Source organism: Rattus norvegicus, chromosome 2 (genome assembly GCF_036323735.1).
Source record: "Rattus norvegicus strain BN/NHsdMcwi chromosome 2, GRCr8, whole genome shotgun sequence".
NCBI classification, from domain to species: Eukaryota; Metazoa; Chordata; class Mammalia; order Rodentia; family Muridae; genus Rattus; species Rattus norvegicus.
In genome coordinates this window covers 209,280,250-209,304,790 of record NC_086020.1, presented here as the reverse complement: position 1 = coordinate 209,304,790, position 24,541 = coordinate 209,280,250, and the positions used below count along the sequence as shown (strand labels likewise).

General features: G+C 39.9%; 1 protein-coding gene across 5 annotated transcripts in view; it reads right to left on the bottom strand.

Moving 5' to 3' along the window:
* Dpyd (dihydropyrimidine dehydrogenase) overlaps positions 1-10,889 on the bottom strand; it is an 865,876-nt gene extending 854,987 nt beyond the window's left edge. For 2 of the 5 annotated variants that reach the window (XR_005500378.2, XM_039103215.2), the window contains exon 1: positions 10,720-10,887. Coding sequence is in view for 4 of the 5 variants with exons in the window: in XM_039103215.2 (XP_038959143.1) it covers positions 10,720-10,758 (39 nt within the window). In the remaining variant the exon portion in view is untranslated. Of the gene's footprint in view, positions 1-10,719 lie in introns of all 5 variants that reach the window. The other 3 variants (XM_039103213.2, XM_039103214.2, NM_031027.2) reach the window with 2 other exon arrangements.
* Positions 10,890-24,541: the final 13,652 nt, after the last annotated feature.

The following is a 24,541-nucleotide window of genomic DNA, read 5'->3' as shown; positions in this document are numbered from 1 at the left end:
AAAACACAGTTTAAAGGAAGGATTACATTTTGCAAACACTCACACGAGACAAGCTACTAGAAGACAGAGCGGAGCACGTGGACAACTCTGAAGAATCTATATTCTTAAGATAGTCAAACTGCCACTGGTAATGTCTCATCTAGGAGCCTATCGTAATCATGCGACCTTTAACAAATGGTGGGCACTTTAGTTTCTTGCTGTTTAGAAAAGATGGATGGGATGGTCAATGGAGTCCTCATGAACTTGGAGGAGATGTCCTCTGCAAAAGGCACCATTTGACAGTCTGGGTCTGCCACAGTCCTTCTAGCAGGGAGGACCAGAGACACGGAGATAATAAGAACATTTCCATTCTAGGTCACAAGATGGACAGGTGCAGTCACTGTTACCTTTACCCATTTAAGGCATGGACCTGAGATTCAGGGATGCTGTTCATTTAAAACAGGGCCCTGCAGCTCAGTGGTATCTTTACTCCTCTTTGCAAGCAGAAAAACTAAGAGCTTGTGGAGAGGTCAGACTAGAGTCCATTAAGAAGTAGTAAGTACAAACTGCACTACCTCTGGGAGCAAGTGGCACAGGGATACCTTAGTGACTGGGGACTTAGTGGTCCGTGTAGGGACAGTATGCAGAGGGGGTGAGTAGTCACACCTCTCTCCAGTTTCTATCTTTGCCCTTGAAAGACACTTTCTGTTTAAAACAAACAAACAAACATGTTTATTTAGCACTGAACTTGGGTTTCTGGAAAAACAGCAAGGACTGTGTACCCCTCAGCCATTTCTCCAGCCTCCGAAGTCATAATTCTTTTTTCCTTTTTTAAATAAGTTTTAGAGCTTCACTAATGGTTATGAAAAATAATTTAGCAATTAAATCTGAGAAATGAAAAAAGTTTAACACAAGTTGACACAAAGAAATGTGCATTTTACTGTGAGCAATGTCATAATTTATCCCTAAGGACCTAAAGAAGAAACCGAACACTCTTTTTTTTTTTAATTACAGAAATTTTCCTTCTTTTTTTTTTAACTCCAGCATTGCTCAATTAAAAGACGGTCTCCCAAAGCTCTGAAGCTACTGTGAAGAAGGGTGAGAGGCAGGTATTGAACTCGCTCCCTGAGGGCACTGGCATCCCAGTTTAAGCTCCCTGGGCACTGCCACCTCCCCAGGTTGTGCTCTCCTTTTCGCTGATAATTATCAAGGTGACTGAGAGATCTGTCTCTGGTCCTCATTTCAAATTAAAGGAACACTATCTGGAGGCTGGAGAGAAAGATTAGTAAGCCAGCATGGGGAATCTGAGTTCAATTCGAACAACTCAGTATGCTGAGTGTGGTACTGCATACTTACAATCAGTATGTTAAAGAGGGGAACACAGGAGGTCCCTCTGGACTTGACAGCCAGAGAGCATATCATAATCAGTGTGGTCCAGGCCTGTAAGGGATCCTGCCTCAAAACAATACTAGAAAAAAATACTAATACAAACAACAAAAAATGATGACTGGTGTCTGAGGAACAACATTTGAGGATGGCATGTGTGCACATACCAACATATGTGTATACACATGTACCTACACATAAACAAGTATATGCACAAAGAGTATCCTTTATAATCCATAAAATATGGATTAATCCACATCTATAGTCCACAAAAAAATAGACTGCAGCCACATACAGCGGGACTTGACTTTCGTGGTGCTCAGACAAGACACGATCATTGGTGCAATAGTGGTACGACCACTATAAGAATAACCAGCCACTTTCTAGTTGGATTTAGATTGTACGCCATCAAGAGTTTAACTCCATACCTGGCACTATTGGTGAGCCAAGAACTTATGGGTAGGCAGCTCATAGGCCTGAGGGGAGTGCCGACTGCTTTTATTCTTATAAACGACATAGCATTAAGCTACCTCCAAATGACTTACTATTAAACCCATAGGTTAATGGAGCTCTCTCAATCCTGGGCAAAGAAGCTTCTATGTGTAGTAGATGGTTAGCATAGGAACCCACAACTAACCAAGGTGCAGAAAGTTCAAGACTTCAGAATACTCATCCTTATGGGGATCTTACTTAAGCATGTCCTCCTCTGACGGCTCAGTAGGCATTGAAGGAGAGAACAAAAAGATTGTAAGAGCCAGCAGTCAGACATAGCTACAGTGAAACAATGTCTTCAGGACCCATCAGTGGAGCTCCCCATATGACCTCACAGAATGCATGGGGCCCGTGCAAGCCCATGCCAGACCAACTCCAGCATGGAGAAGAGAAGGAGGCATGAAATGTCAGCCCTAGTTTTGGAGCGATGGACAATTATTAGCTACTGGAAGTAGGAAAGTCAGATCTCTCTAAGAGAGTAGCTCCTGATATGTCAGACAGGCTCTAGTAGAAGATCAAAATTCAAGAATATTTTGGCAACACAGATTGTTCTTGATGGAGGGAAAAGGCACAAAGTTGGGGGTAGAAAAGAGGGTAAAAGATGAGGGAGGAGGAGGGATGTGTCAACACGAGTTATAGAAAATTCTCAAAAAACTAATGAAACCTTTTTAAAAGGGTAACGTATGCATCTGATTTTTTTAAAGAAGAAGGCAGGGAATCAGGAACTTAGTTTGGAGAATAGTATAAAATCAAGTTCATGTATCTCTAATAGAGGTGATAGGATAATCCTACCTATCATGCAGACAAAACAGTCAGAACAATTACTTTCCTCTGCATGATCGCTTAGCAGTAAGGGGTGTGTGTGTGTGTGTGTGTGTGTGAGAGAGAGAGAGAGAGAGAGAGAGAGAGAGAGAGTGTGAGAGAGAGAGAGAGAGAGAGAGAGAGAGAGAGCGAGAGAGAGAGAGAGAGATGCAAGTTTGCTATTGGCACTTTTAGAAGTTTGTTCTCCCCTACCATTGAGTGTTCCTGGGGATTGAACGCAGGTCCTCAAGCTTGGCTACAGACTACTTAACACACTGAGTCATCTCTCTGGCCTCTTGGAAGACTGACCAACAGGAGATTCACTGAAGGCACAGCAAGGCCTTCACAGTGAGTGGAATGACCTCTACAAGGTCAGAAACTACCCATAAAGGATCACACTTGGAGAGAAAAGACGTATCAGAAAAAATGTGTCAGGAACAGAGACAGAGAGATGAGACAAAGATAGAGAATCTTTCCTATTGTCTTGCTGAAGAAATTCACACTACTCTTTCATTAAAATTCTAAGCTCTAAGCAGTTTTTAAATATAAAATTTAAAGATTTCAATACAAAAATTTCAAAGAGTTTCACAGTGATTAAAATACTCAAATGAGTTAACCTGGGCGTGCAGAACAAAAGTCAAAACTGGGGGATGATTTTTCCCAGAGAAGTAAAAGTAGCAATGGGTGCAAGCTTAGAGTGGTGGGGGAAAAAACATGGATGTAGAAGTGCACTCGGGGCTTCATCAGCAGCCACCATCTGTATAAATCAGGCCCAGAGCTGACATGCAATTTTCTGTGTGTCCCCTGAGAAGTGGCCCTCAGGGCTTAATTATTGATGAAGAGATATTTCTTCAAAGTGGCCCAGTCAAGACTGCCTCAAGGGGACATTCATAAGCACTCATAATATCAATTTCCAAGCACCTGGGAGATAGGGACTCACATAGGCTCTTTAATTATTATGATACAAGCAGAGGGAAAGAAGAATGCATTACACAACCTGGCTGAATTTCCCCAAGAAAATTATCAGGATTTATACAAAAAAATAGAGTGCCCAAGTGAATGGTCAGAAAGCTCACGCCTATGATTTCCTGGAACAAATGAGTTTGGCCTCTAATCTACTCCATCCAAGGACTTTGAGCAACTATCAAAAACAAGTGTGGTGTGCTCACAGACACACGGAAATCCAAAAGTTAAAAGAAATCCCTTTAACTGTATGTGCTTGCTTAGAAAAAAAATATATTAATTTCCCTTATTTACACAAAATATATCTCCTATGTTTCAGTTTTATGGGGTTTCTTTCAGGGAATAAATAACATTACATTGCTCCAAACATTTAATAAATGCCCACCCCCAAATACCCGTTCATCAGCTTCGGTCTAGATCAAAATTGGTAAAGAATTTATCAATGTGTAAGTTATAGTTAGGGGAAAAGAATACAAGACAGGAGAGAGTCCTGAATTTTAATTCTATTCCACCATTTTGTTCTGTATCCATGGGCCTCCCCAATATAATTCCTTTATACCTCTGAGGCTTACACCAGAGGGCTGACACTAAGACAGGATTAGATGCATACAATGAAGACAAACAAGAGTCTTTAATTCGACCGGAATTTCATTAACTGCCCCATTCTATCAAAAACTCTTCCTCAGCAACTTTCATAACACATACCTTCAGCATGCATGAGTCTAAGCGCTTTCACGGTAATTCTTTGACTTTCACTATTTTTTTGCCTCTCTTCTAAACTCTAGATCCTCCTTTCACACATCTGCTTTGAAAGAAGATTTGTCCCTAGCATGTCTAGGAAATCCTATCCAAATAACTTTGTAAAATCTATTCATGCAATAAATATGCACTACCATTTGGTCTTTACTAAGTAATTGTGTGTGCGCGCATGTAGGGAGGAATGCATGTGACATAGCACACATGCCATGATCTGAGGACAATTTGCAAGAATCAGTTCTCTTCTTCCACTCTACTGAATTAACTCCAGTCCAGAATTAACTCAGATCATCAAGCTGGACTTCAAGGGCTTTTACCTGCACAGCCCTCACACCAGTGCCTTTCAAAAGCATTCATTTAATGTAACAGTATCTTATGTATTAGTCCCCACATACTCTGTGTGAGGGAACAAACGAGGTAAATTTCAATTGACTAATGAGAAAAAAGGACAGGCCACAATTATCCAAAGAAAAGGCAACTGTTTATATTAAAAATTATTTATTTATTATTTTACTTCATTTTAAAGTTTCAAAAAGACATAAAAATACCACATGCCAAAATTAACCAGTCGCAAAGATTATGCACCTTATATACAGTTAAAATTAAATATATAAATAATTTCATAAGTTTAAACATTTAAAGCAAATATGTTTCTAGTTCTAATCATGTCATAGATTGGTTTTGGTTTAGGTGGTGGTTAAGTGCACAGAATATATCCATTACTAAAAGCATGAAATTCAATGTGAAGATGCACAACTTCCATTCTGAGTACAAGTTCTAGCTTAATATTTTAACACAATGTTATTTTTTGAATAGTAACCATGATATAAAAATTGACATTTTAAAAAATAAATTCATACAAAATTTCTTGGCTCCAAACACTAGTAGACAACTATCCTAAAGTGTATAAAACAGAAGTTTTTCATTGTTTTAAATTGTGGCATGTCTTACCTATGAATGCAGTATTTTCAGTAAAATTAGCAAAAGCAATAATGATCACAAATTACAGGAAATACGTGAAGCTATTCAAAGTTATCCAGGAGCACAACTGTTTCCAGGGTAGCTCTGCGCACACACACTCCTGATGGGTAAAGCCAGAAACCACCTTCTGTCTTGAGAAAGGAGATTAAAAGCAAATGGCATTTTAAAAAACCAAAATATGTCATATTTGAAAAATAAGACTCTTGGTTATAAATAAAATTTACAAGCAACAAATGTTTCATTACACATTTTAATTAGTATAGAATAAAAATGAAATAAATGTTCTGTACAGATTGTGTGTGTGTGGGGTGTGTGTGTGTGTGTGTGTGTGCATGTGCATGGTCACATGTGTGAGGCCAGAGGGCAAAGTTGGTTACTGTTGTTTTCAGTGCAGACTTCTATGCTAGATCTTGAGACAGAATCTCTCACTGCTACCCAGAGAGCCTGGAGAATCTGTCTCCATCTCCCTAGTACAGGGTTTTTAAACTACATTCTGTGGATCAACCCTGGGTAGTTACTCCTGCTTACGCAGAAAGCACAGGACTATCTCCCCTGCCCATCCTCACAGTTTTCAGGGCAGGAATTCTGTGGTGCACAGTTGTCACTGTGTCCATAAAACCAAGAGAAAAACAATAAACTGGCCATTCCCACTTTTCAACGCCCTCTTTGTCTACACTGAACCTTGGACACGCCAAAGGTCTCCTCTAGGACAGCCTTCTTGTTCAGTCTTGTTTTTCTATGTATGTGTTCCAGCTTCAGGGACTTGACCTTCTGCTTTCGAAATCTCCCAGAGTGACAGCAGATCTGTGCTCTAGGGGGAGGTCTAGTTTTCAGCCTTGTTACTGTTGCATGTTTACATAGACTTTGGTAGAATTGTAAGTTTAAACAGTTACTATGTGTTTCTTCAAAGACCATGTTACCTCTGCACTAGACCTAGATCTTATCATTTAGCTTTCCAAACAATTATTTTTCTCTAGAATGCATGAGCGGCAGCTGGTGGATTCTAGTACATTTTCGAGTTAGGTATTCAGTTATCCCTGTATGAATTATTGAGAGTAAACAGACCTAATCTAAAATCTCCCCATTGGCAGATTTATTATTCATCATCAATATCATAGTTCTTGATTAAACTACTACCTAAACTAGTACTCTATGTGGGCAAGAGATATTTTAAATTTTTATTGTTTTACTTATTCACTTTACATCCCTCTCACTGCTCCCCTCCCAGTCACCCTCGCCCACAATGCTCCTCCCATTCCCCTCCCCTTCTCTGAGCTGGTCAAGGGGACTCTGCGTATCCCCCCAACCCTGGCACTTCAAATCTCTGTGAGTCTATGCACTTCCTCTCCCACTGAAGAACATATGCTATAGACAGGCAACAGCTTCTGGAATAGTCCCCAGCTCCAGTTATTCAGGACCCACTAGAAGACCAAGCCACACATCTGCTACTATCAGAATATATGTGAACACAGAAACATGCAGTATGCAACAAACTAACATGAGTGGAACTTGTTATGCTTTAAGAGACAGTCAGATATATATGTTTGTACTACTGAAATAAACTCCATACAAAAAGAACTTCTTTAACATTAAGAGTAGTCCACAGGACAGTTTAAAATTTGGAGAAAATTACATCTTCCATAACTAAAATCTATTAATTGTTTTAAGTAAAAGCCTTAAAACATCTTAACTGTATTTCCACAAGCTCTGTCATGCCCAGTGGATAAAATTAAGGTGAGAGGAAAGGAATATTACACAGTCAGTAAAAAGATGAGTTAAAAAAATAGATAACTCTCAACTCTTGTAAGGTTAAACACTAATTTCTCCTCCTTTGGCTTTTCTTTCCTCCCCAGGAGCAGAAGCAATTACAATAATATCCTGAAACGGACTTTGCTATTTCTGCCAATTTTGAACCCATGTCTTCCTGTTTTGAAGCAGGTCCTTCAAATTTACTTCCTCCAAGCCATTTACTTTTCTCCATCTTTCCAACATCTCCATTTTCAAATCATATCATCTTAATTAGTAAGTACAAGAAATTCTTCATTGTCTTCTCTGCTCAGCCTAAAGCACAGGAGTAGTAATTTGAAAGCCATTTCTATTTGACCCAAAAAACACACTCTATTTTGCATACAGCAGACTGGAATTCTTTTCCTTTGTTCAGGGTACAACTGATCACTCACTGGATGATAAATCAAGGGAAGGACTTCAGGTACCCTTCTGGAGGCCAGCGAGAAAGAAGCAAATTAATTTGGCTTAAAATATCAAATGGCTAGAGCACAAAGGGTTAAAACTGTAACTACATACTTTTATGGTCTCTTCTCAATTACCTTTGATGGGGGGTGGGAATCAGAATATTGAACAAAAGAGAAGTCTTGAACTGAATCATCATTCCCCCTTGCTTTTAGATGTGGCAGTATTGACACCATATTGGCTGGCAATTCAATCGAAATGAAGAAGCACTATTAAATCACTGCTGAGGTCGGAGAAAGTGACCAGTGGCCAATATTCCCCTACTCTGAAGCTCTCCCAGGAGAGCCTGGATTCAAAAGTCATGGTTTTCAAAATTTAGAGTGCATCAAAGAGAGTAAAACAAAATGGTGTCTTAAATTAGGTGGCTACCATTTATGCACTTTGAAGTAGTAAGCATCAGCTGGAAGTGATTTTTCTGCTAATAACGTCCTTTGTTTGGTCTGTATTTGTTAATGCTTGTGTGTGTGTGTGCGTGTGTGTGTGTGTGTGTGTGTGTGTGTGTGTGTGTGTGTGTACCTACAGCTGATGTTAACCACCTACTATTTTCAATACTGCTTTCAACTCTGAGAGCTGGGTAACAAGGGTAATATCACAGCCAACAAGGAGTACCACTAGCCTCCAATCCCAGCAGTTAGCACCGGAAGCCAGACTCTAATTCAAGCTATGGCAGTACTGGCATCCGGTACCACCTCTGTACTTCCCACAAAGACAACTAAGTTTGGTTATATAGGCTAGGTCTTGCCCCATCATCTAGGGCAACATTTCTATGTCTATCTTCAGTCGAGGGAATTCTAGGTGTAGCTGAGTGAGCTGACCCTCTGCTATATATTATTTCCATCCCTTCCCATCCACACGTGAAATAGGATTGAGGCTAAACATTAGAAAGGAATAAACATAAAACATCCTCGAAGACGTCAGTAACCTGACAGAATATTTTTTGTCTGATTGTGAAACCAGATTCGGGGAAAGTTAAATCTCTACTCTAGTGAGTGGCTATTGATTCCTTCTCATCTTTTTCTGCAGTATCAAGTGCTGTTATCAATGTATTCTTATTCCCATCAATTTCACACCACTTTTAAATTACCTCCACCATTTCGTTGAGACAAAGACAATGATCACCATCAGATCAACCTCCCCACAATGGTTTTTAACGAACGTGTTTCAGAAAAGTGTTCGAATTTGACAGAAAACTAAGCCTTCATAATTTACTCTGATTCTTCAACACAAAGAGAATTTCAGTGGGTTAATAGGATTAACAGAGGCATCTCTGGGTGAGTATGTTCCTCCAGGCTTAATGTACTTTTCCTCACTGTGTTATATTTTAATGATTAATTTCACGCTCTTTCATGGTATTTTTAGCTCATGAATCATGGGTATTACTTTGAGGGGAAAAGTAATGTATTGTGGGTAAAAAAAGATGCTACTGATTACAGTGTGGAGCACACATGTACAAATGCTCGCAACAGTGAATGCTACCACTCCAGGCTGTAAGTTGCATCAGGAGTTACAGCAATGTAACAGTCACTTGAGTGAACCAGGAAGACTCAGAGTGATTAAATGTCCTTGGTTAAAACGTATACAATTAAACTGGATGCTTACTATCTCACTAGCTTCATTTTCTCCATCAGATTATAGCTGAGGACTGGTTTTCCAAGACAAGCACGTGAGAAACACAAAGAATGAAATCAGCTAAGCTTGAAACACTTCTGAAACTAAACAGAAGCCATTTAATCTGTGACCGTCTGATTCCTGAAATCCATACAGCCTGGATGCTGTCCAAGGACTGCTAACTGATTTACTTTAACAAAAACAAAAACAAACAAACAAACAAACAAACAATGTCCCAGGGGCGTTAAATCAAAGACAGTACTCAGAGACCATGACTTCAATGACACATGGTATCCTGTGCCCTGCACACAAACATAGAGTTCATTAAATCAATCATACCGTTCAATTTCCAAAAAAAGAAATCGTGAAGAAAAGTCTAAGTAAACCACACAGAGAAATAAGTCAACATGTTATCCTTTGCCCTTACTACTACAATGAATTGATGAAAGGCAAACATGAAGTCTCTTAGAACACTTATCAGCTTCCTTTTAAGAACATATAAAGGTTCGTTTTTTGCTGACAGGGACAAACTGGAGAAAACCGGTTATCCTGCTGCAAACAGGTGTTTTGAAACTTGTATGTAAAAGAATTGAACAAAACCAGGGGTGGGAGGCGGGGTGGGGGCGGGGGGTGTTATTTCTAAGTAAACACACAGAGGGTGAGAGGGAGACAGGCGGGAAGGGGGAAGGAAAAGGGAAGGAAAGGGAGCACAAATATTCTACAAAAGTTTTGCTTTGTTTTTATCTCGAGGAAAATTCCCTAAACAAACGAACTGAAACCAAAGAAACAACAGGCTTTGATTCGGCATGATTAAAATCACGGTCATAACTCAAATCTTTCCCCCAGCCCACATTCGCACACGCAGACACACAAAGTATCTGGAACTCAAAGGAAAGATTTTTGTTATTTCAGGTAAGGACTTATTCTCCGAAAGATAAGATTTTTGGAAGAAACGGTGTGCAAGAGAGAATCAAACACTGTTGAGAAGAGAAAGCAGAGCAGTTTGTGTATCTCTTTCCGGGGAGGACGCACTTTTCAATGTCCTCTGTACTTCGGTCCATTTTTCCAAATGTGAAATTAAGTCGTAAACAATACCAGGGTCAGCGCAGCTCGAAGCAGTGGCCTGGATCTTGGATTTCTACGCTCCACTTTTGCAGACTGCGGAGCTTTGTTATTATAGGTGGGTCACTGTGGGTGTCCCCACAAACCACAGAGGGAACGGAGCAGGAGTTAGAGGGTCCCCTAGGCGGGAAGTGGAGCTCGGTCCCCTGGAGTCCATGCCGCTGAACTCTGAGCCTCTGGGTCACTCTGACTTAGGACAGAGAGATGTGGCCAATTTTAAGTCTCCTACGAAGTGACCAGGTCCTGGTCCCAGGGGTACCTTGTCCAGCCTGGCCCCCAAGTATCCCCGGGGAAAACTTAGCGGATCTCCAGCTTTGTCCCGGGCGTCTCCGGGCCTCCCACCCCTCCGTGACCCTCCCACCCCGGAGCCACTGTCGGTACCTCGATGTCAGGCGCGTCCCTGCTCAGCACACCCGCCATGGCAACGCTTTCTGGCCTCAGTCTCCCGCACACTGACCCTCCCTCCACTGCGGCAGCCTCCAGCCCCGCACGGAAGCCTCAGCTTGCCCTAGCGCTGGTGCACTGACTGCCCGAGCTAAGGCAGTATGGCAGGGGCGGGGCTATACTAAAACCACGCCCCCAGGGCGGGACAACGCTCTTGGCACGCCTCACAGCCGCACTGTCCCACTGGTCCCCAGCTCCTGGGCTCTGTTCCAGTGCATTTCTGGTTGTGCTGGCCTTTGCTCCCTAAGCTTGAGTTTGGTAGGCGGGTTTAGGTGTCAGAGATCCCCAGAATTAAAAGCAAACAATTGTGTCTTTGATGTTCTTCTGCGCTCTGAGCCCGCAAAGTGCCGACACAAAGTCTAAAGAAGAACAGGATCTTCCAGAATTCTCCAAGGACCAGGGGGTATCTATGGACTTCTGGCAAATAGGTTGGAAGGATTTTGAAACTATTCTGGATTAGCAGTTTGGGGTACCTTACGGCGCAAGAAGACAGACAGACATCAGTATTCACAGTTCAGAGCTCTAGAGCAGCCTATAGTGTGATGGATCTCAACCTTCCTAATGCTGCAACCCTTTAATCTGTGTGGAAACCCCCATTCAAAAAAATTATTTTGATTGATACTCCAAAACTGTAATTTTGCTGTTATAAGTCATAATTTAGATATTTGTGTTTTCCAACGATCTTAGGTGACCCCTGTGAAAAGGGTGTTTCGACCCCCAAAACAGTCCCAAAGGATCCATGCACAGGTTGAGAACCACTGCTTTGGTGAAAGGTATCTGTACAGGATCAAGGCTTTCATTTTACATGGTAGGCCATGCCTATTGTTTTAAAGATATACTAATATTCTAAAATATAAAGTTGGTAAATACAAACAAGGTTGTTTATTGTGTGTGTTTGCTCTCGTAGTTGCTAGGAAGAAGCAATGATGTTCTTAGACTCGTTCCAAAATCATATCCTCTCCTCAACTTTGTGGCAACCTGGGCTCCAGACCATTTCCTTCGCTGGGCATCTTCTCTTGTGGTACTTTCTGCTTATTTTAAGGCATACAGGGCACTTTGTTCTGTTGCCTAGATCATGATAATTGTGGAGTCAAATGTTTCCCTCCTCATTAGTATTTTTTGTTACTTTACCCTCTTTTATTGTTCAACATGTACTTAATGCTTCGTTTTGTTTTCAGTGTATTGCTGCCGTGTTGGGTTTTTCTAGATGTGGTCTTCAAGAAGGTCCATCATTCTTCTGACAACAAGACTGGCAGGACACAAACTGTGGCACCTGCTTACTTGGCAGACAAAAGAGGAACAGATCAGAGGAGGAGGGCGTGGATTCCTGGAACTGCTGAAGAGAGCTTATAGTACAAACCACCTGGTTACCTTTGAATGGCCTCGTTGGGCATCAACAGGAAGAGAAACCCTTGGTCCTGCCAAGACTTGATGCCCCAGTGTAGAGGAATGTCAGGGCAAGGAGGTAGGAAGGGATAGGTGGGTGTGTAGATGGGTGTGTAGGTGGGTGGGTAGGTGGGTGGGTAGGTGGGTGGGTAGGTGGGGAACACCCTCATAGAAGCAGGAGGAGAGGGGATGGAATAGGGTGCTTATGGAGGGTAAACTGGGAAATAAAAAATATCCAATAAAAAGGAAAAAAAAAAGAACTTTTTCAGGGGTTGGATACAGATTGCCCCTTGAATCAAATATTAGCACACACACACACACACACACACACACACACACACACACACACACACTAACAATAACAACAACAACTACAATTAGAGTATTTAATAGAACCCCCAGAAACAGCCTTGACTTCTGTGTTCTCACTCATTCATTTAATCTTTCTCCAGCTCTAAGGATTTTTATTCTAACCATATCTTTAGTCCATTGGGCACTGGCGTATCAGCTTCTGTTAAGTCCCCTGAACTCTAGAGTGGTTTCTAAGTATGAATTAGCCTCCTGTTTTCCCATCCGCAAGATGTGACCTTTCTCAGTGCCCGATGCAACCCACACACAATTGAGGCTTGGTTGTTGTTACTGCTGCTGTTGTTCTTAACCTTCTTGTCCACCTCTGAATGACAAACTCCTGTCCTCTTCTACCTCACTATGGCCTCTCTTTCCTAACACCTGTTACACCCACCAATGTTGTTCTGATCCTTCACCCCTTCCCTGACTCTGTTCCTTTTCCTCCCCGAGAACCTGCTTCTCTCCTCGCTAAGCTTTAAGCCTCTGAGTCATACTGGCCACCAAGAGAATGAAACCTGCCCTATCTACCTCCACCATTCTAGTTTACAAGAGCCTAGTTTTTTCTTAGTAGTAATGTCAAGTTTCCTTTGCCTGCTCATTCACATGTGACTTACTTGATATAAACCTTCTTCTTCAGATGCATGTTCCAAATAAACAGGATGAGTGTCTGATTTGAATGTCTATGAACATGTTGTTCCCTGTCTGGGCTTGAAACATACAAGATTTACTGACTGAAGGAACAGTAGATCCTGCTTTGGACAAACAATTCTTTGGACAAACCTTAGTTTCTTTTCATGGTGGAGAATGAGACACAATATCAGTCAACAAATTCCTGGTTAAAATAGCTCATATTAACTATTTCTCTATTCAGGGAGTATATTCTAAGGTCCAGCCACCCTGTACCTCTCAGGACCCAAAATTACCTCTAAATTACCACCAACCCTCTAAAGTCATCTATGTCCTTGTGGAGATATATAGTCATCATTCCTAAATGTAAGTACCTGAAAAGATACACACATGTTCATATATGGAGAAATAATGTACACATCTTTCACACACAGGTGTACATGTATAAATGCTTGTGTCTTTAGGTCAACATTTACATTTATATATATGAAAGAATGGACAATTGTATATGGTTTGTTCTTCAATTTAATCTCTAAAGTTCAGCGCTCAGTTTGCTAACCCACAGGTATACAGGTTTTTGTGTTTTCTCTGGTGACAATGCAATGAAAACGTCAGATAACGATCAATGTCCTGTCTGGCTTTATCATGCATTATATAAAGTACTAGATTTCATTATGGAATTTCCATAAATATATATAATGTACTTTGGTCTTATATAGCCCTGCATCTCATTCTCTTAGCAAACTCCTTCCTCCCCTTGGTTGTCTTCTTATTTCCAAATAGTTTGTCTTCTATATTGATGCCTTAACTTTTAAAATTGAGATTTTTGCACTTGGGTACTAGTATACAAGTTATTTATATACAATACACAGTATGTGTGTGCCCATAATCATTTTCTATCATTAGTATTACTTATATAACTCTCTATGGAAGGAAAAGTCTGGAGCATGACCATATTGGTCAAAGATAAGTGCTTTATGAGTGACCATTAATAAGCAAATATAGATTTCCAAAGTAACTTCAGCGTGCCCTAGCTCTGATGAGCAGATACTTCCTGTTCTAAAATATTTAATTAAGACGTCTAATCCCACTGTTCACAGGCCACACACCCTCTCTGTGATCAGTGTTTAAATCTAATAATATTTTAAATCCACTGAAGCACCACGTTAAACACAGTTGTATCTGTAAATAATTCAAGCTGCAGAAAGATCCTGCAAATGCATCGACACAATGCTTTATAAAAGTTGTAAATTATGATGGCATTAGTCAAGCTGCCCCTCCATCTGGAAGCAGAGTGAAATATCAGGCTTCTACATTGATTTTTTTGTAGACTTTGGTGAGACAGCTCATCCCTCAACTTAGTAGTTACAGACTGTGAATGAACGTTATATTACTATCACCACAGTCAGAAGTAAGTCTTACGAGTCATCTTTAATTTATAATATCTGAAAATTTTACTATAATGTTTATAATATTTTTAATATCTGAAAAGTTATTTGCTATCACAGATTTAGAAACACAATAAAAATTTGGTGTTCTGGTTGGGGATTTAGCTCAGTGGTAAAGCGCTTGCCTAGCAAGCGCAAGGCCCTGGGTTCGGTCCCCAGCTCAAAAAAAAAAAAAAAAAAAAAAAAGAAAGAAAAAAAATTTTTATATGCTTTTATTTTCTTCCTACAAGTCTAGCATTAGGCAATTTGGGGACACGTTTTGGAATACCATTTTTCCAAAATGACAACCAAAGACTTTAGCTAATCATGGCCTTATTTTCTGTCCAGCTGATTTTCTAGGATCAACTTAGTAATATCCAAACTTTCCAGAAGAATAATGCCCGAGGCCAGTTGGGTTCAAATATTCCTAATAGTCCTTTCTCAAAAGGACCATAAGGTGCATATCAGCTGATGTTATGAGATGAGTGAAGGACTACTTTCCCACCTACACATAAACATCTATCACATAATGTGATAAAAGGAACACATCACAGAATTATGAATAGCTTGCAGAAATTTATTAGACAACTATGTATTAGATGCCAGTATTTCAGGCATTATGGGGCTTAATGAGATCTGTGAAGAATGAAGAAGTTGTCCCTGTCCTCACAAACATGCACCCGCTGGTTTAAAAATGTTTATTCATCAACTCAGTGATTCTGAACACAACATCTAACTGTATGGGTTTGTTATGAAAGCCATATCAAAAATATAAGCATTGGTATTTTGTACATTGCAAAGTCCTGTGAATCATGATAGATACTAGGTTTGAAAATATAGTTCTCCAAGCTCACATTCTTTGCGCAAGCCATCGATACATTTTATACTTGGTTTTAGTTGTCACCTTGACTGGGTAAAGAGGCATCTAGAAAACTAGTAAAGAAATATCTTCCAAACAAGCCTATGAGAATGCTTCCAGAAACCATTGACATGTGAGCCTGAAAACATGTGAAGACTTGAACTAGATGTGGGCAGTGCCGTTCCAAAGGCTGAGGGCCTGATTGGGGCACAGAAAGAAAGAAAGAAAGAAAGAAAGAAAGAAAGAAAGAAAGAAAGAAAGAAAGAAAGAAAGAAAGAAAGAAAGGAAGGAAGGAAGGAAGGAAGGAAGGAAGGAAGGAAGGAAGGAAGGAAGGAAGGAAGGAAGAAAGCAGAATCTCTGGCATGGAAAAGCTCCATTTTTTTCTGACAACGATCACTGTTTCCTGCTGCTGACATTGCAACTGAGTTTCAGACTCCAGATTGCCCCACACATGGCAGCAACCCTCTAGGAAGCCTTCAGAACATTAGCGTGGGCCTAGGGCTGCACTGCTCTTTCCTTCTGTTCTGTTTCATGCATCTAAAAGCATTTAGAGAGTCACTGTGGGCCTATACAGATTCTATTTGTGTAAGCCAATGTAATACACACACACACACACACACACACACACACACACACACACACACACTCCTCAAGAGAACCCTAAAACTCAGACTGTGAATGACTTTGGCTAATATGAAGTATGTGCAGTAGCTTGGTAGCTTTGCCTAACATGTTGAAAAAAGGAAAAAAAGTACCCTGGAATGTGTCACTGAATCTGTCTCTCTCTGTCCTCTGTCTTTGTCTCTCTTTCTCTCTGTCTTCTTTCTCTCTTTCTCTCTTCCTCTCTTTCTCTCTTTCTCTCTTTCTCTCTGTCTCTCTCTCTGTCTCTCTCTGTCTCTCTGTCTCTCTGTCTCTCTGTCTCTCTCTGTCTCTCTCTGTCTCTCTCTCCCTCCCTCCCTCTCTCTCTCTCTCTCTCTCTCTCTCTCTCTCTCTCTCTCTCCCTCCCTCCCTCCCTCCTTCTCACCCACCCTTTCCCTTTGGCTTTTTAAATCTCCCATCTCCATTTCCAGAAGGTTTCATAATTCCAGCAGCTGGCATTTGGAAGTTTCTTTATCTGCTTAATGAATTCCACTATTTCATAATCTCAAGTTCATGTGTATCGATGGCTGAGATAAAATCATGCTGTAATGATTTGGTATTCCCTTTGGCTACGGGTCATGGATGCTATGATTGTTGCTCACACACCTACAGCCTTTCTTTCACCTTGTTCAAGACTGAAGAATTCGTTGGGCCAGCTACTAGGTATGTTGCAAGTAGACAGCTCTTCGAGTCTCTCTTTAGAAAGAATTTTTTGGTAAAGGAAGCTATCCTTGCTGAAGTCCATGCCCCTACCTGTGTTATCAAATACTAAATGACTGGTTGATATGACCGTGTAGAAAACAGGAATCTCCATCAATGTAAGACATTTTTTACTGTAGACTGAAACTGCAGAGGTCCTTTAAAAAAAAACACAAAATATTTGCTACACCTTCAATGAAAGCCTATATATGTAGCTCAATGGCCGAATTTTTGCCTAGCATGTGTAAGGTCCTCGATCCACAGTACTGGAGAGGGAAATGGTGAGGGGCGCAGCTAGGTTTCAATGGAGTTGAGTTCTCCTTCCCTTTCTTTTGCTTATTCCCTGACCTGTTCCTAGAAGTCAAGTGCCATGAATCTTTCTTCAAATCTTTTTCCAGAGAACTTTAGCTTCCTTGACACGACTACATGTTTTTCAACTAACCTAACATTGCTGATATATAATGTCATCATTGGTTCCTTTTTATTGTCATAAAGACCTTTTCATTGAACTTCCAGATCCACTTCTCTGAGGTGTCCCTGTATTGCCCTGATACTATTATTTGCAGTAGACATGTTTGAGTAATTCTTGGCAAACATTCGACCCACCAACATATTAGCAATCCAGCAACTCTGTGATTGACTTTTTCTCCAAAAATATGTTCATTCTCATGCACTGATGCTTTACCTACCCAGAAGTGTAAGGAATGCTCGAGAGGACAAGAAGATGGAATTGTACTTCCTGAACTGATGTTGTAAATGGTGTGAGCCATCATGTGCATTCTGTGAACTCAACTCAAATCCTCTGCAAAGGGCAGCAGGTATCTTTAACTCCTTAGCTAACTCCGTAGCCCTAGAGTTGACTTTCACTTTGACCTCCATGGTGCCTCTAGTGGTTTTTCACTATGCCTAGCATGTATAATTTGCAATCAGAATATGGCAATTTCTTTATAGTAGAAACTACAGTAAAGTATATAGTTTCACTAGGTAGAGGCAATTCTTTTAGAAAGGAAGAGTTTGTCAACCATTAATACTTCAATTAACAGAAGGAATGAGTGTCTGAAACTTTACCTCTTGAAGGATAGCTATGAACCTGGAAATCCTGTCATACTCTTCATATTTTCCTAGTGTTCACTCATTGGAAAACGAATGGTGATAATTTACAAGAAGGGTCTGCCTCTCTCTCTCAGATACACCTGACTTAGTAGAAAGGGCAGAGGCCATTCAGGGGAATAGTAAGAGTGTACTCCTCACCAAAATATAAGCATGCTATATGCTGTTGGAGTCTTTGCTAAAAGGTTTAAAGTTCATCTGATAAGAACATGGGAAACCATTCTTAAAGCAAATGAATGGCAGGATGCAAACTGTCCTGGATTATCCCTCTGATGGCAACTTAGGTGAACATATACTCACTTGGGTGGACGGGTGAAGTCTAATGAAGTGAATGAGTTCTTTTTTAGTATATGTGCTGCCGAAGCGAGCACAGTGAATGAGTTCTTAGCATAGAGTCAGTCATTCCCTGTTCATCCAATCATGAATCATATTCTAGTTTTCTTTAGAAACCAAATTAGTAAGTTTATAATGTCTACTGTGGGTTGCTACTCCTGCAAAGTGGCTTAACACTGAAAAAGAAAACTTGTGTTTTAATGAAAATGGGAAAGAAACTTCTTTTTTTTTTTAGGAAGAATTTCTGTTTCTCTAACAAGAGACATGCTAGTTTTCTAACATCAAGCTTCAATTATCTTTAGTCCTCTTAATAGAAAAATACTTTCTGGCCTTAAGGGACGGTTTAATATTCTGATGGCCAACATCCTTGAAGTCTTCAGTGGTTTTTTAATAGAGTCATTTATTTTACCTTTTTAAAATGTGTGTGATGTATGTACCTGCTTATGTCAACGTGTGCATGAAGTGAATGGCCAAAAGTTTGTTCAAAAGTGGCACCCTGATTGCAATGCGTTTCTCACTGAATTTGAAGTTTACTGACAAAGCAATAGACTCTAGATATCCACCTGCCTCCAAGATCCCTCTGCACCTCCAGTCCTAGAGGTAGAGGAATGAATCAGGCTTGTATTTCATCACGTCTGAGATATCAATGCCAGTCTTTACACGTTCACAGCAGGAGCTACACTACTGAGAGCCAGCTCCTCAGCCCTGGTTGAATGGGGTCTTATCTTTTAATTCTCCGTGCCTAACATGATGATAGATACTTCATAGTAGGTACATGAGTGTTCATGAATAATTATATTCTTCTATCAAAACTTCATTGCAAATAAATATTCATTATTACTCTCTTCAAACACTGCATGATGTGTAGAAAGCCTGAAGGGAAAAGATTTCTAGTAACATACAAATTGATAAAGCAGCATAATAGACAATTCACCAAACCAAAACAAGGAGGGCAGGGTGGGGAGAAAGCAAAAAGCAGTTGATAAAATGCAACATTTGAATCAAGCAGACTAATAATCCAAGCAATGCCAAAAGTATACTGACATGCCTCTCATGTATCAGACTGGCAAGGATGTCTTAGTGAATGTTCAGGGTGAAGGAAATTAAGATGCTCATACAGCTCCATAATGGTATGAACGTAACAGGGATGCTCGGGTCCAGCTCTGGTATTCAACCTGTGTGAAGCTACACCTTGCTCTTTATGCATATGCTGGGAAATCAGTGCAGGTCCTGGATTATATCTATCTTACTGACTGAGCCATCTCTGTATCTTGAATGAGTCTTTTTAAGGTTGTTTTGCTCTATGCGATGGCTACAGTGCTGGAGTAAGTCTGAGAAGATTGTAAATGTTCAACAAATGTGTTTGAATAAACGAATGAAGCAGATCATAGCATATATTCCCCTATATCTCCAAGTCCTTATACGTTCTGTATGTAGGCATATATTATGGTTTGTCCTTTCTCTCTAGCCAGATGGCGCAAGGACAAAGACAATGTCTTATCTTTGAATACTCAGGTTAAAGGAATTCCAGTATCATGTAGATGTGCTCTTAATTTATGTCAAGTGAATGAAGAAATGGATTAAAAATCAATATTTTCAGTACTTTCTCAATAGTACCCACTCCAGTGGACATGTTGTTGTTTAAAATAGAAATTTATTATGTATGTCAACCAGAACGCTTTTGAAACATATCCTAATTCTTATTCTGGTCATAGTGACTCTTAGATATTTAAAAAATACAATCATTCACAAATGCACCCATTGTATTTTTAATGAACTCGAAACTTTCTTCCATTTCTATAGTTCTTATTGCCAATGCATTCTAAGGAGATAATTTGCTTTGATTCTCCAAACATCAAAGCAGTTCCTTTACTGAAAAATGCCAGCACATTCTTTTTTTAAATATTTGAATCCAATTCACAGAATTCTAAGAGAAGAATATTTGCTAATTAGTAGTCATAGTTTAAGAGTGTGTGTGTGTGTGTCTGTTTCTGTCTCTCTATGTCTGTTTGTCTATCTATCTATCTATCTATCTATCTATCTATCTATCTATCTATCTATCTAACTATCTTGCATGTATCATCTATCTCTGAGTCAGAGTCTCTCTGTATCCCCGTCTCTCCTGGACTCACAGAGCTCTGCCTGCCTCAGCTCAGGTCACCACACTTGCCTTTTGGATTCCTTCAGAAAGGCTGCTATATTACAAGTATTTGACCATGTGTACTGGAGGTGTGTGTGTTCATGCAAGCATACTCTTGTATTCATACAGAGTTCAACTCTCAGTGTATATTCCCATCTATCACTCAGAGTGATTCATTACTGCCCTCATAAAGCCTCCTCTCGTTTTAGGCTTTAACTGAAAGAGCCTTAGGCTTTCTCGTCACTGTTCCATTTCTTTATTCTTAAGTTGGGAAGTAGGGAGACTGTTGGTCACTATGACTGTTACAAGTAGTACACACAAGTTTCACAATATAGATTTTGAAACTAAGACAACTGAACTGCTTTTTGAGTCCCATAATTTATTCCAGCCATCTGTGAATACATGACAACAATAACAGCACACACACACACACACACACACACACACACACACAATTATTAAGAGCAATATAGCTTGTCAATGTCTATCCCAAACTCCCAGTGCCTCTAGAATAAACATTAACATATTTCAAGATTGTCTTTGACCCCTGGTATCATGTAATAGCATTTAATACATCTTTCCATGAAAGTAATATTTTTAACGTAACTTACTACTTGGAATTTGGAGATTAAAAACTGTGGAACTCAAAGCCTTCTTTTGGCATCATACTTTCTATTTAAAGGCCACCAAATGTTTCTTTCTGAGAGATTGTATTGAGCAGTTAGCAATTTGGCACCCATTATTGTTCTCAGTAAAGCTTATCCTGGCCCACATTTGTTGTCTCTGGATAATGAATGACTAGGGTATATAACAGAGCCACCTTCCCATCTGCACTAGCGTTAACTACCATAGATCACTGGGTTGGGGTTCACTGTTGAACTATACATGTTTAATTATTAATTTTACTTGGTGTTAATAAAAATGACTAACTCTATCGATCAGCTACTATATGTCCAGGATAGTACACATATTTCTCATTTGATTATTGCAATAATATGAATGTAAGAATAGAGAAATTGACTTTTGTGTGTTTTATTGGAATTATAAACAGTTTCCTGTTTTTATAGGAGTTGTTAAAGGTGGACATCCATAGAATGTGTTTGCTCTAAATGTACTGTAATGTAGCTTATAAAGAAGTTTGTTAACATGTATATGCATTGTGGCTATATGTTGTGTGTTTTACAGATATGTGGTATATGTGTATTTGTGTGCATGTGTTATGCATGTTATGTTTATGTGTTGTGTGCTACAGATGTGCTGTGTGTGCTGTGTTAGATGTGTGTTGTGTGTGTAATGTGTATATGGTTGGTGTTGGGGGTTATGTGTGTGGTATGCAAGTATAGTGCATGTGTGGTGTGTGTGCAGTACGTGTGTGGTGTGTAGTGTATGTGTAGCACATTTTTGGTATGTGTGGTATGTGTGGTTTGTATGTGTAGTAAATGTGTGATATGTGTGTAGTATGTATGTGTGTGGTGTCTACATGTGTTCTATATGTTATGTTTGTGTGTTGGGTGTTACAGGTGTGCTGTGTGTGTTGTGTTAGGTATATGTTGTGTGTGTAATATGTGTATGTTTGGTATGTGTGTGTGGTATGTGTGTGGTGTGTATGTGTAGTAAGTGTGTGGTGTTGTGTACATGTGTGTGTGTGTGTGGTATATGTGTGTGCGATGTGTTTGTGGTATGAATGCATGTGATATGTACAGCATAGTGTGTGCATGTGTGTGTGTGTGTGTGTGTGTGTGTGTGTGTGCATGCTAGTGTAGGTGTTAGTCTTCCAGTCCCCACTTTGTTTTAGGTAGCATCTCTCATTCTCCTTTGTCTATGCTGGCCTTGCTGCTCTTATTCAAGGTGGTTTCCTTGGCTCTACTTCCAGTCTTTCCACAGGGATCACCTGTACTACTACAACCAGTTGTACATGCATTCTTGATCTCTAAACCCAGGGCTTCACATTTGAACAGCAAACACTGCCCACACGCCATTTCCCAAACATCATAAAATTTGTTTTTAAAGAACACAGAGAATGGAACTAACATTTAGAGTTCCCGTAGTGGCTAAACAATGTGCTTGTCTGTCTACATTGATTATCGCACAGTCAGAACCACCCTAAGTGGAACTCCATAGCTCTTTAAATCTAACTGGTAGACTATGCTAGAGTCATTTTTTCCCTCTCCATAATTTTTTTATTTATTTACTTTCTATCCCTATCACAGCCTCCCCATTCTCCTCCCAGCCCCCCTCTTACAAATTCCTCCTACCATTACCCCTCCCCTTCTCCTCAGAGAAGGGGATCCCACCCTAGGATCCCACCCAAGTCACATCAAGTCACAGCAGGACTATCTGCATCCCATTGAGGCCCAACCAGGCAGTCCAGTTGGGTTCGGGAGCCAGGGTTCAATTCCTCAGCATTCTTCTTACCACATCTTTCATTTTCTGCTGCCATGAAATTTTCTTTTTTGTTCTAGTCCATTACACATTATTCTAGTCTTCTGTAGTCCGTGATCTACAGGAGTCTGGTCGTATGTTTGATAGAAACAAATGTACGAATGTATTAAACACATATTTTATCAGGAACGCATCTGGTAACCTCCGACACTGTAAGCTTTATCACAAAACTGTTTTGCATAGCTTTGAGTGTTTTCGAAACAAGATTTCACACTGTAACTGATGTTGGCCTAGAACCATATATATTATAATCCTTAACATTACAATAAAATTTAAAGTCAAAGTTGCTTTGACTTTAAAACTAAGGCAATCCTCCTGCCTCAGCCTCTAAAGTATTATAGTCCTGACCATGCCACAGATTTTGAAACATCCTCACATCTTCCTCCTATCATTTGAATTAAAAAACATTTCTAAAGAACAAACATAAATTTATAAAGAATTCATACTATGAACTACATATTACAAACTAATAGAAGAAATAATTCATATTTGAAAATGTAGGTTGTACTTAGGATAATAAAAATCTTTACCTATGTGATAAGAATCGATATAAAAATGTAAGAGTATTTAGCCCAGAGATCATAATGTTAGCTGCCTTTAAACAAATTTTCAATATGGAATTTCAATAAAAGAACAATACATAAAATACAACTTCCCAAAATATAAGGACAAACACTTTGCTCTGTGTTACACGTGAAATATTAAGGGTTAGGTAGAGAGATAGAGAAAAACTTAAGAATGATCTGAGTTCACACTCCAGAACTCACAAAATGGAAGGATGGAACTGACACTTGCCCACCATTCATATCCACACTGTCTCATGCGCACTGTTACACACATACACAACAAATCAATAGATAACTTTTCCATTTTAGGTTTGAAGCTGGATGTTAAATGTGTACCTGGATGGCTTGAAACCTGTTATGTAGACCTGAGTAGCCTCGAACTCATGGAGTCTACCTGGCTCTGTCTTCAGAGTGCTGGGATTAAAGGCTTGCACCATCACTCCCATAGCGTGATCTTGATTATGCAAAGTCCTTACTCCGGAAATCTGCATAAATAATGCGAGCAATCATGGGTCCACTTAGCGCAGTAGCCTTGCCAAGCTGCTGGACATCTCGATATCTTGCTGCTTTTTTAAAATGTGTAGCTCTCCCTTTCCTTTTCTTTGCCGTTCAAATTACAATATCATAAGGCAATAGCATGCTTTTACTTAAAAATATGATTGTACAATTATTAACCCTAACTCTTCTTACATTCGCTATTAAATTCAGTGACGTAATGTATTGGGTAATTCTTCAGAAAATAATCAAGATTCCTAAATTGACCACAGTGATTGCAAATTCTTTGACATATTCTGGGTTTGAAAGCATTTAAAGCATAGCACACTTTTTCCCCCCCGCAATGTTAAAGCCAAAGCCTCATCTGCTAGAGTAGTCTGCAGTTACTGTGGTTGATGTGCTTTATCAAAGGGTGGCATGGCCTAAGGGAGCACCTGGGCAGACTGCGATTTCCCTCTGAGAAATCAAGCCATGAGACAGACATAATATAAAAGAAGGTTTATTGGTGAGAAGGTCAGGAGGGGAGATGAAAAAAGAGGGAGGAAGGGGAAGAGAGAGAGGAAGAAGAGAAGAGGTTGGACTGGAGACGAGAGAGAGAGAGAGAGAGAGAGAGAGAGAGAGAGAGAGAGAGAGAGAGACTTCTAATCTCAGCCCAGTTCCTCTGCCCCTCATACTGCATCAGTCACCA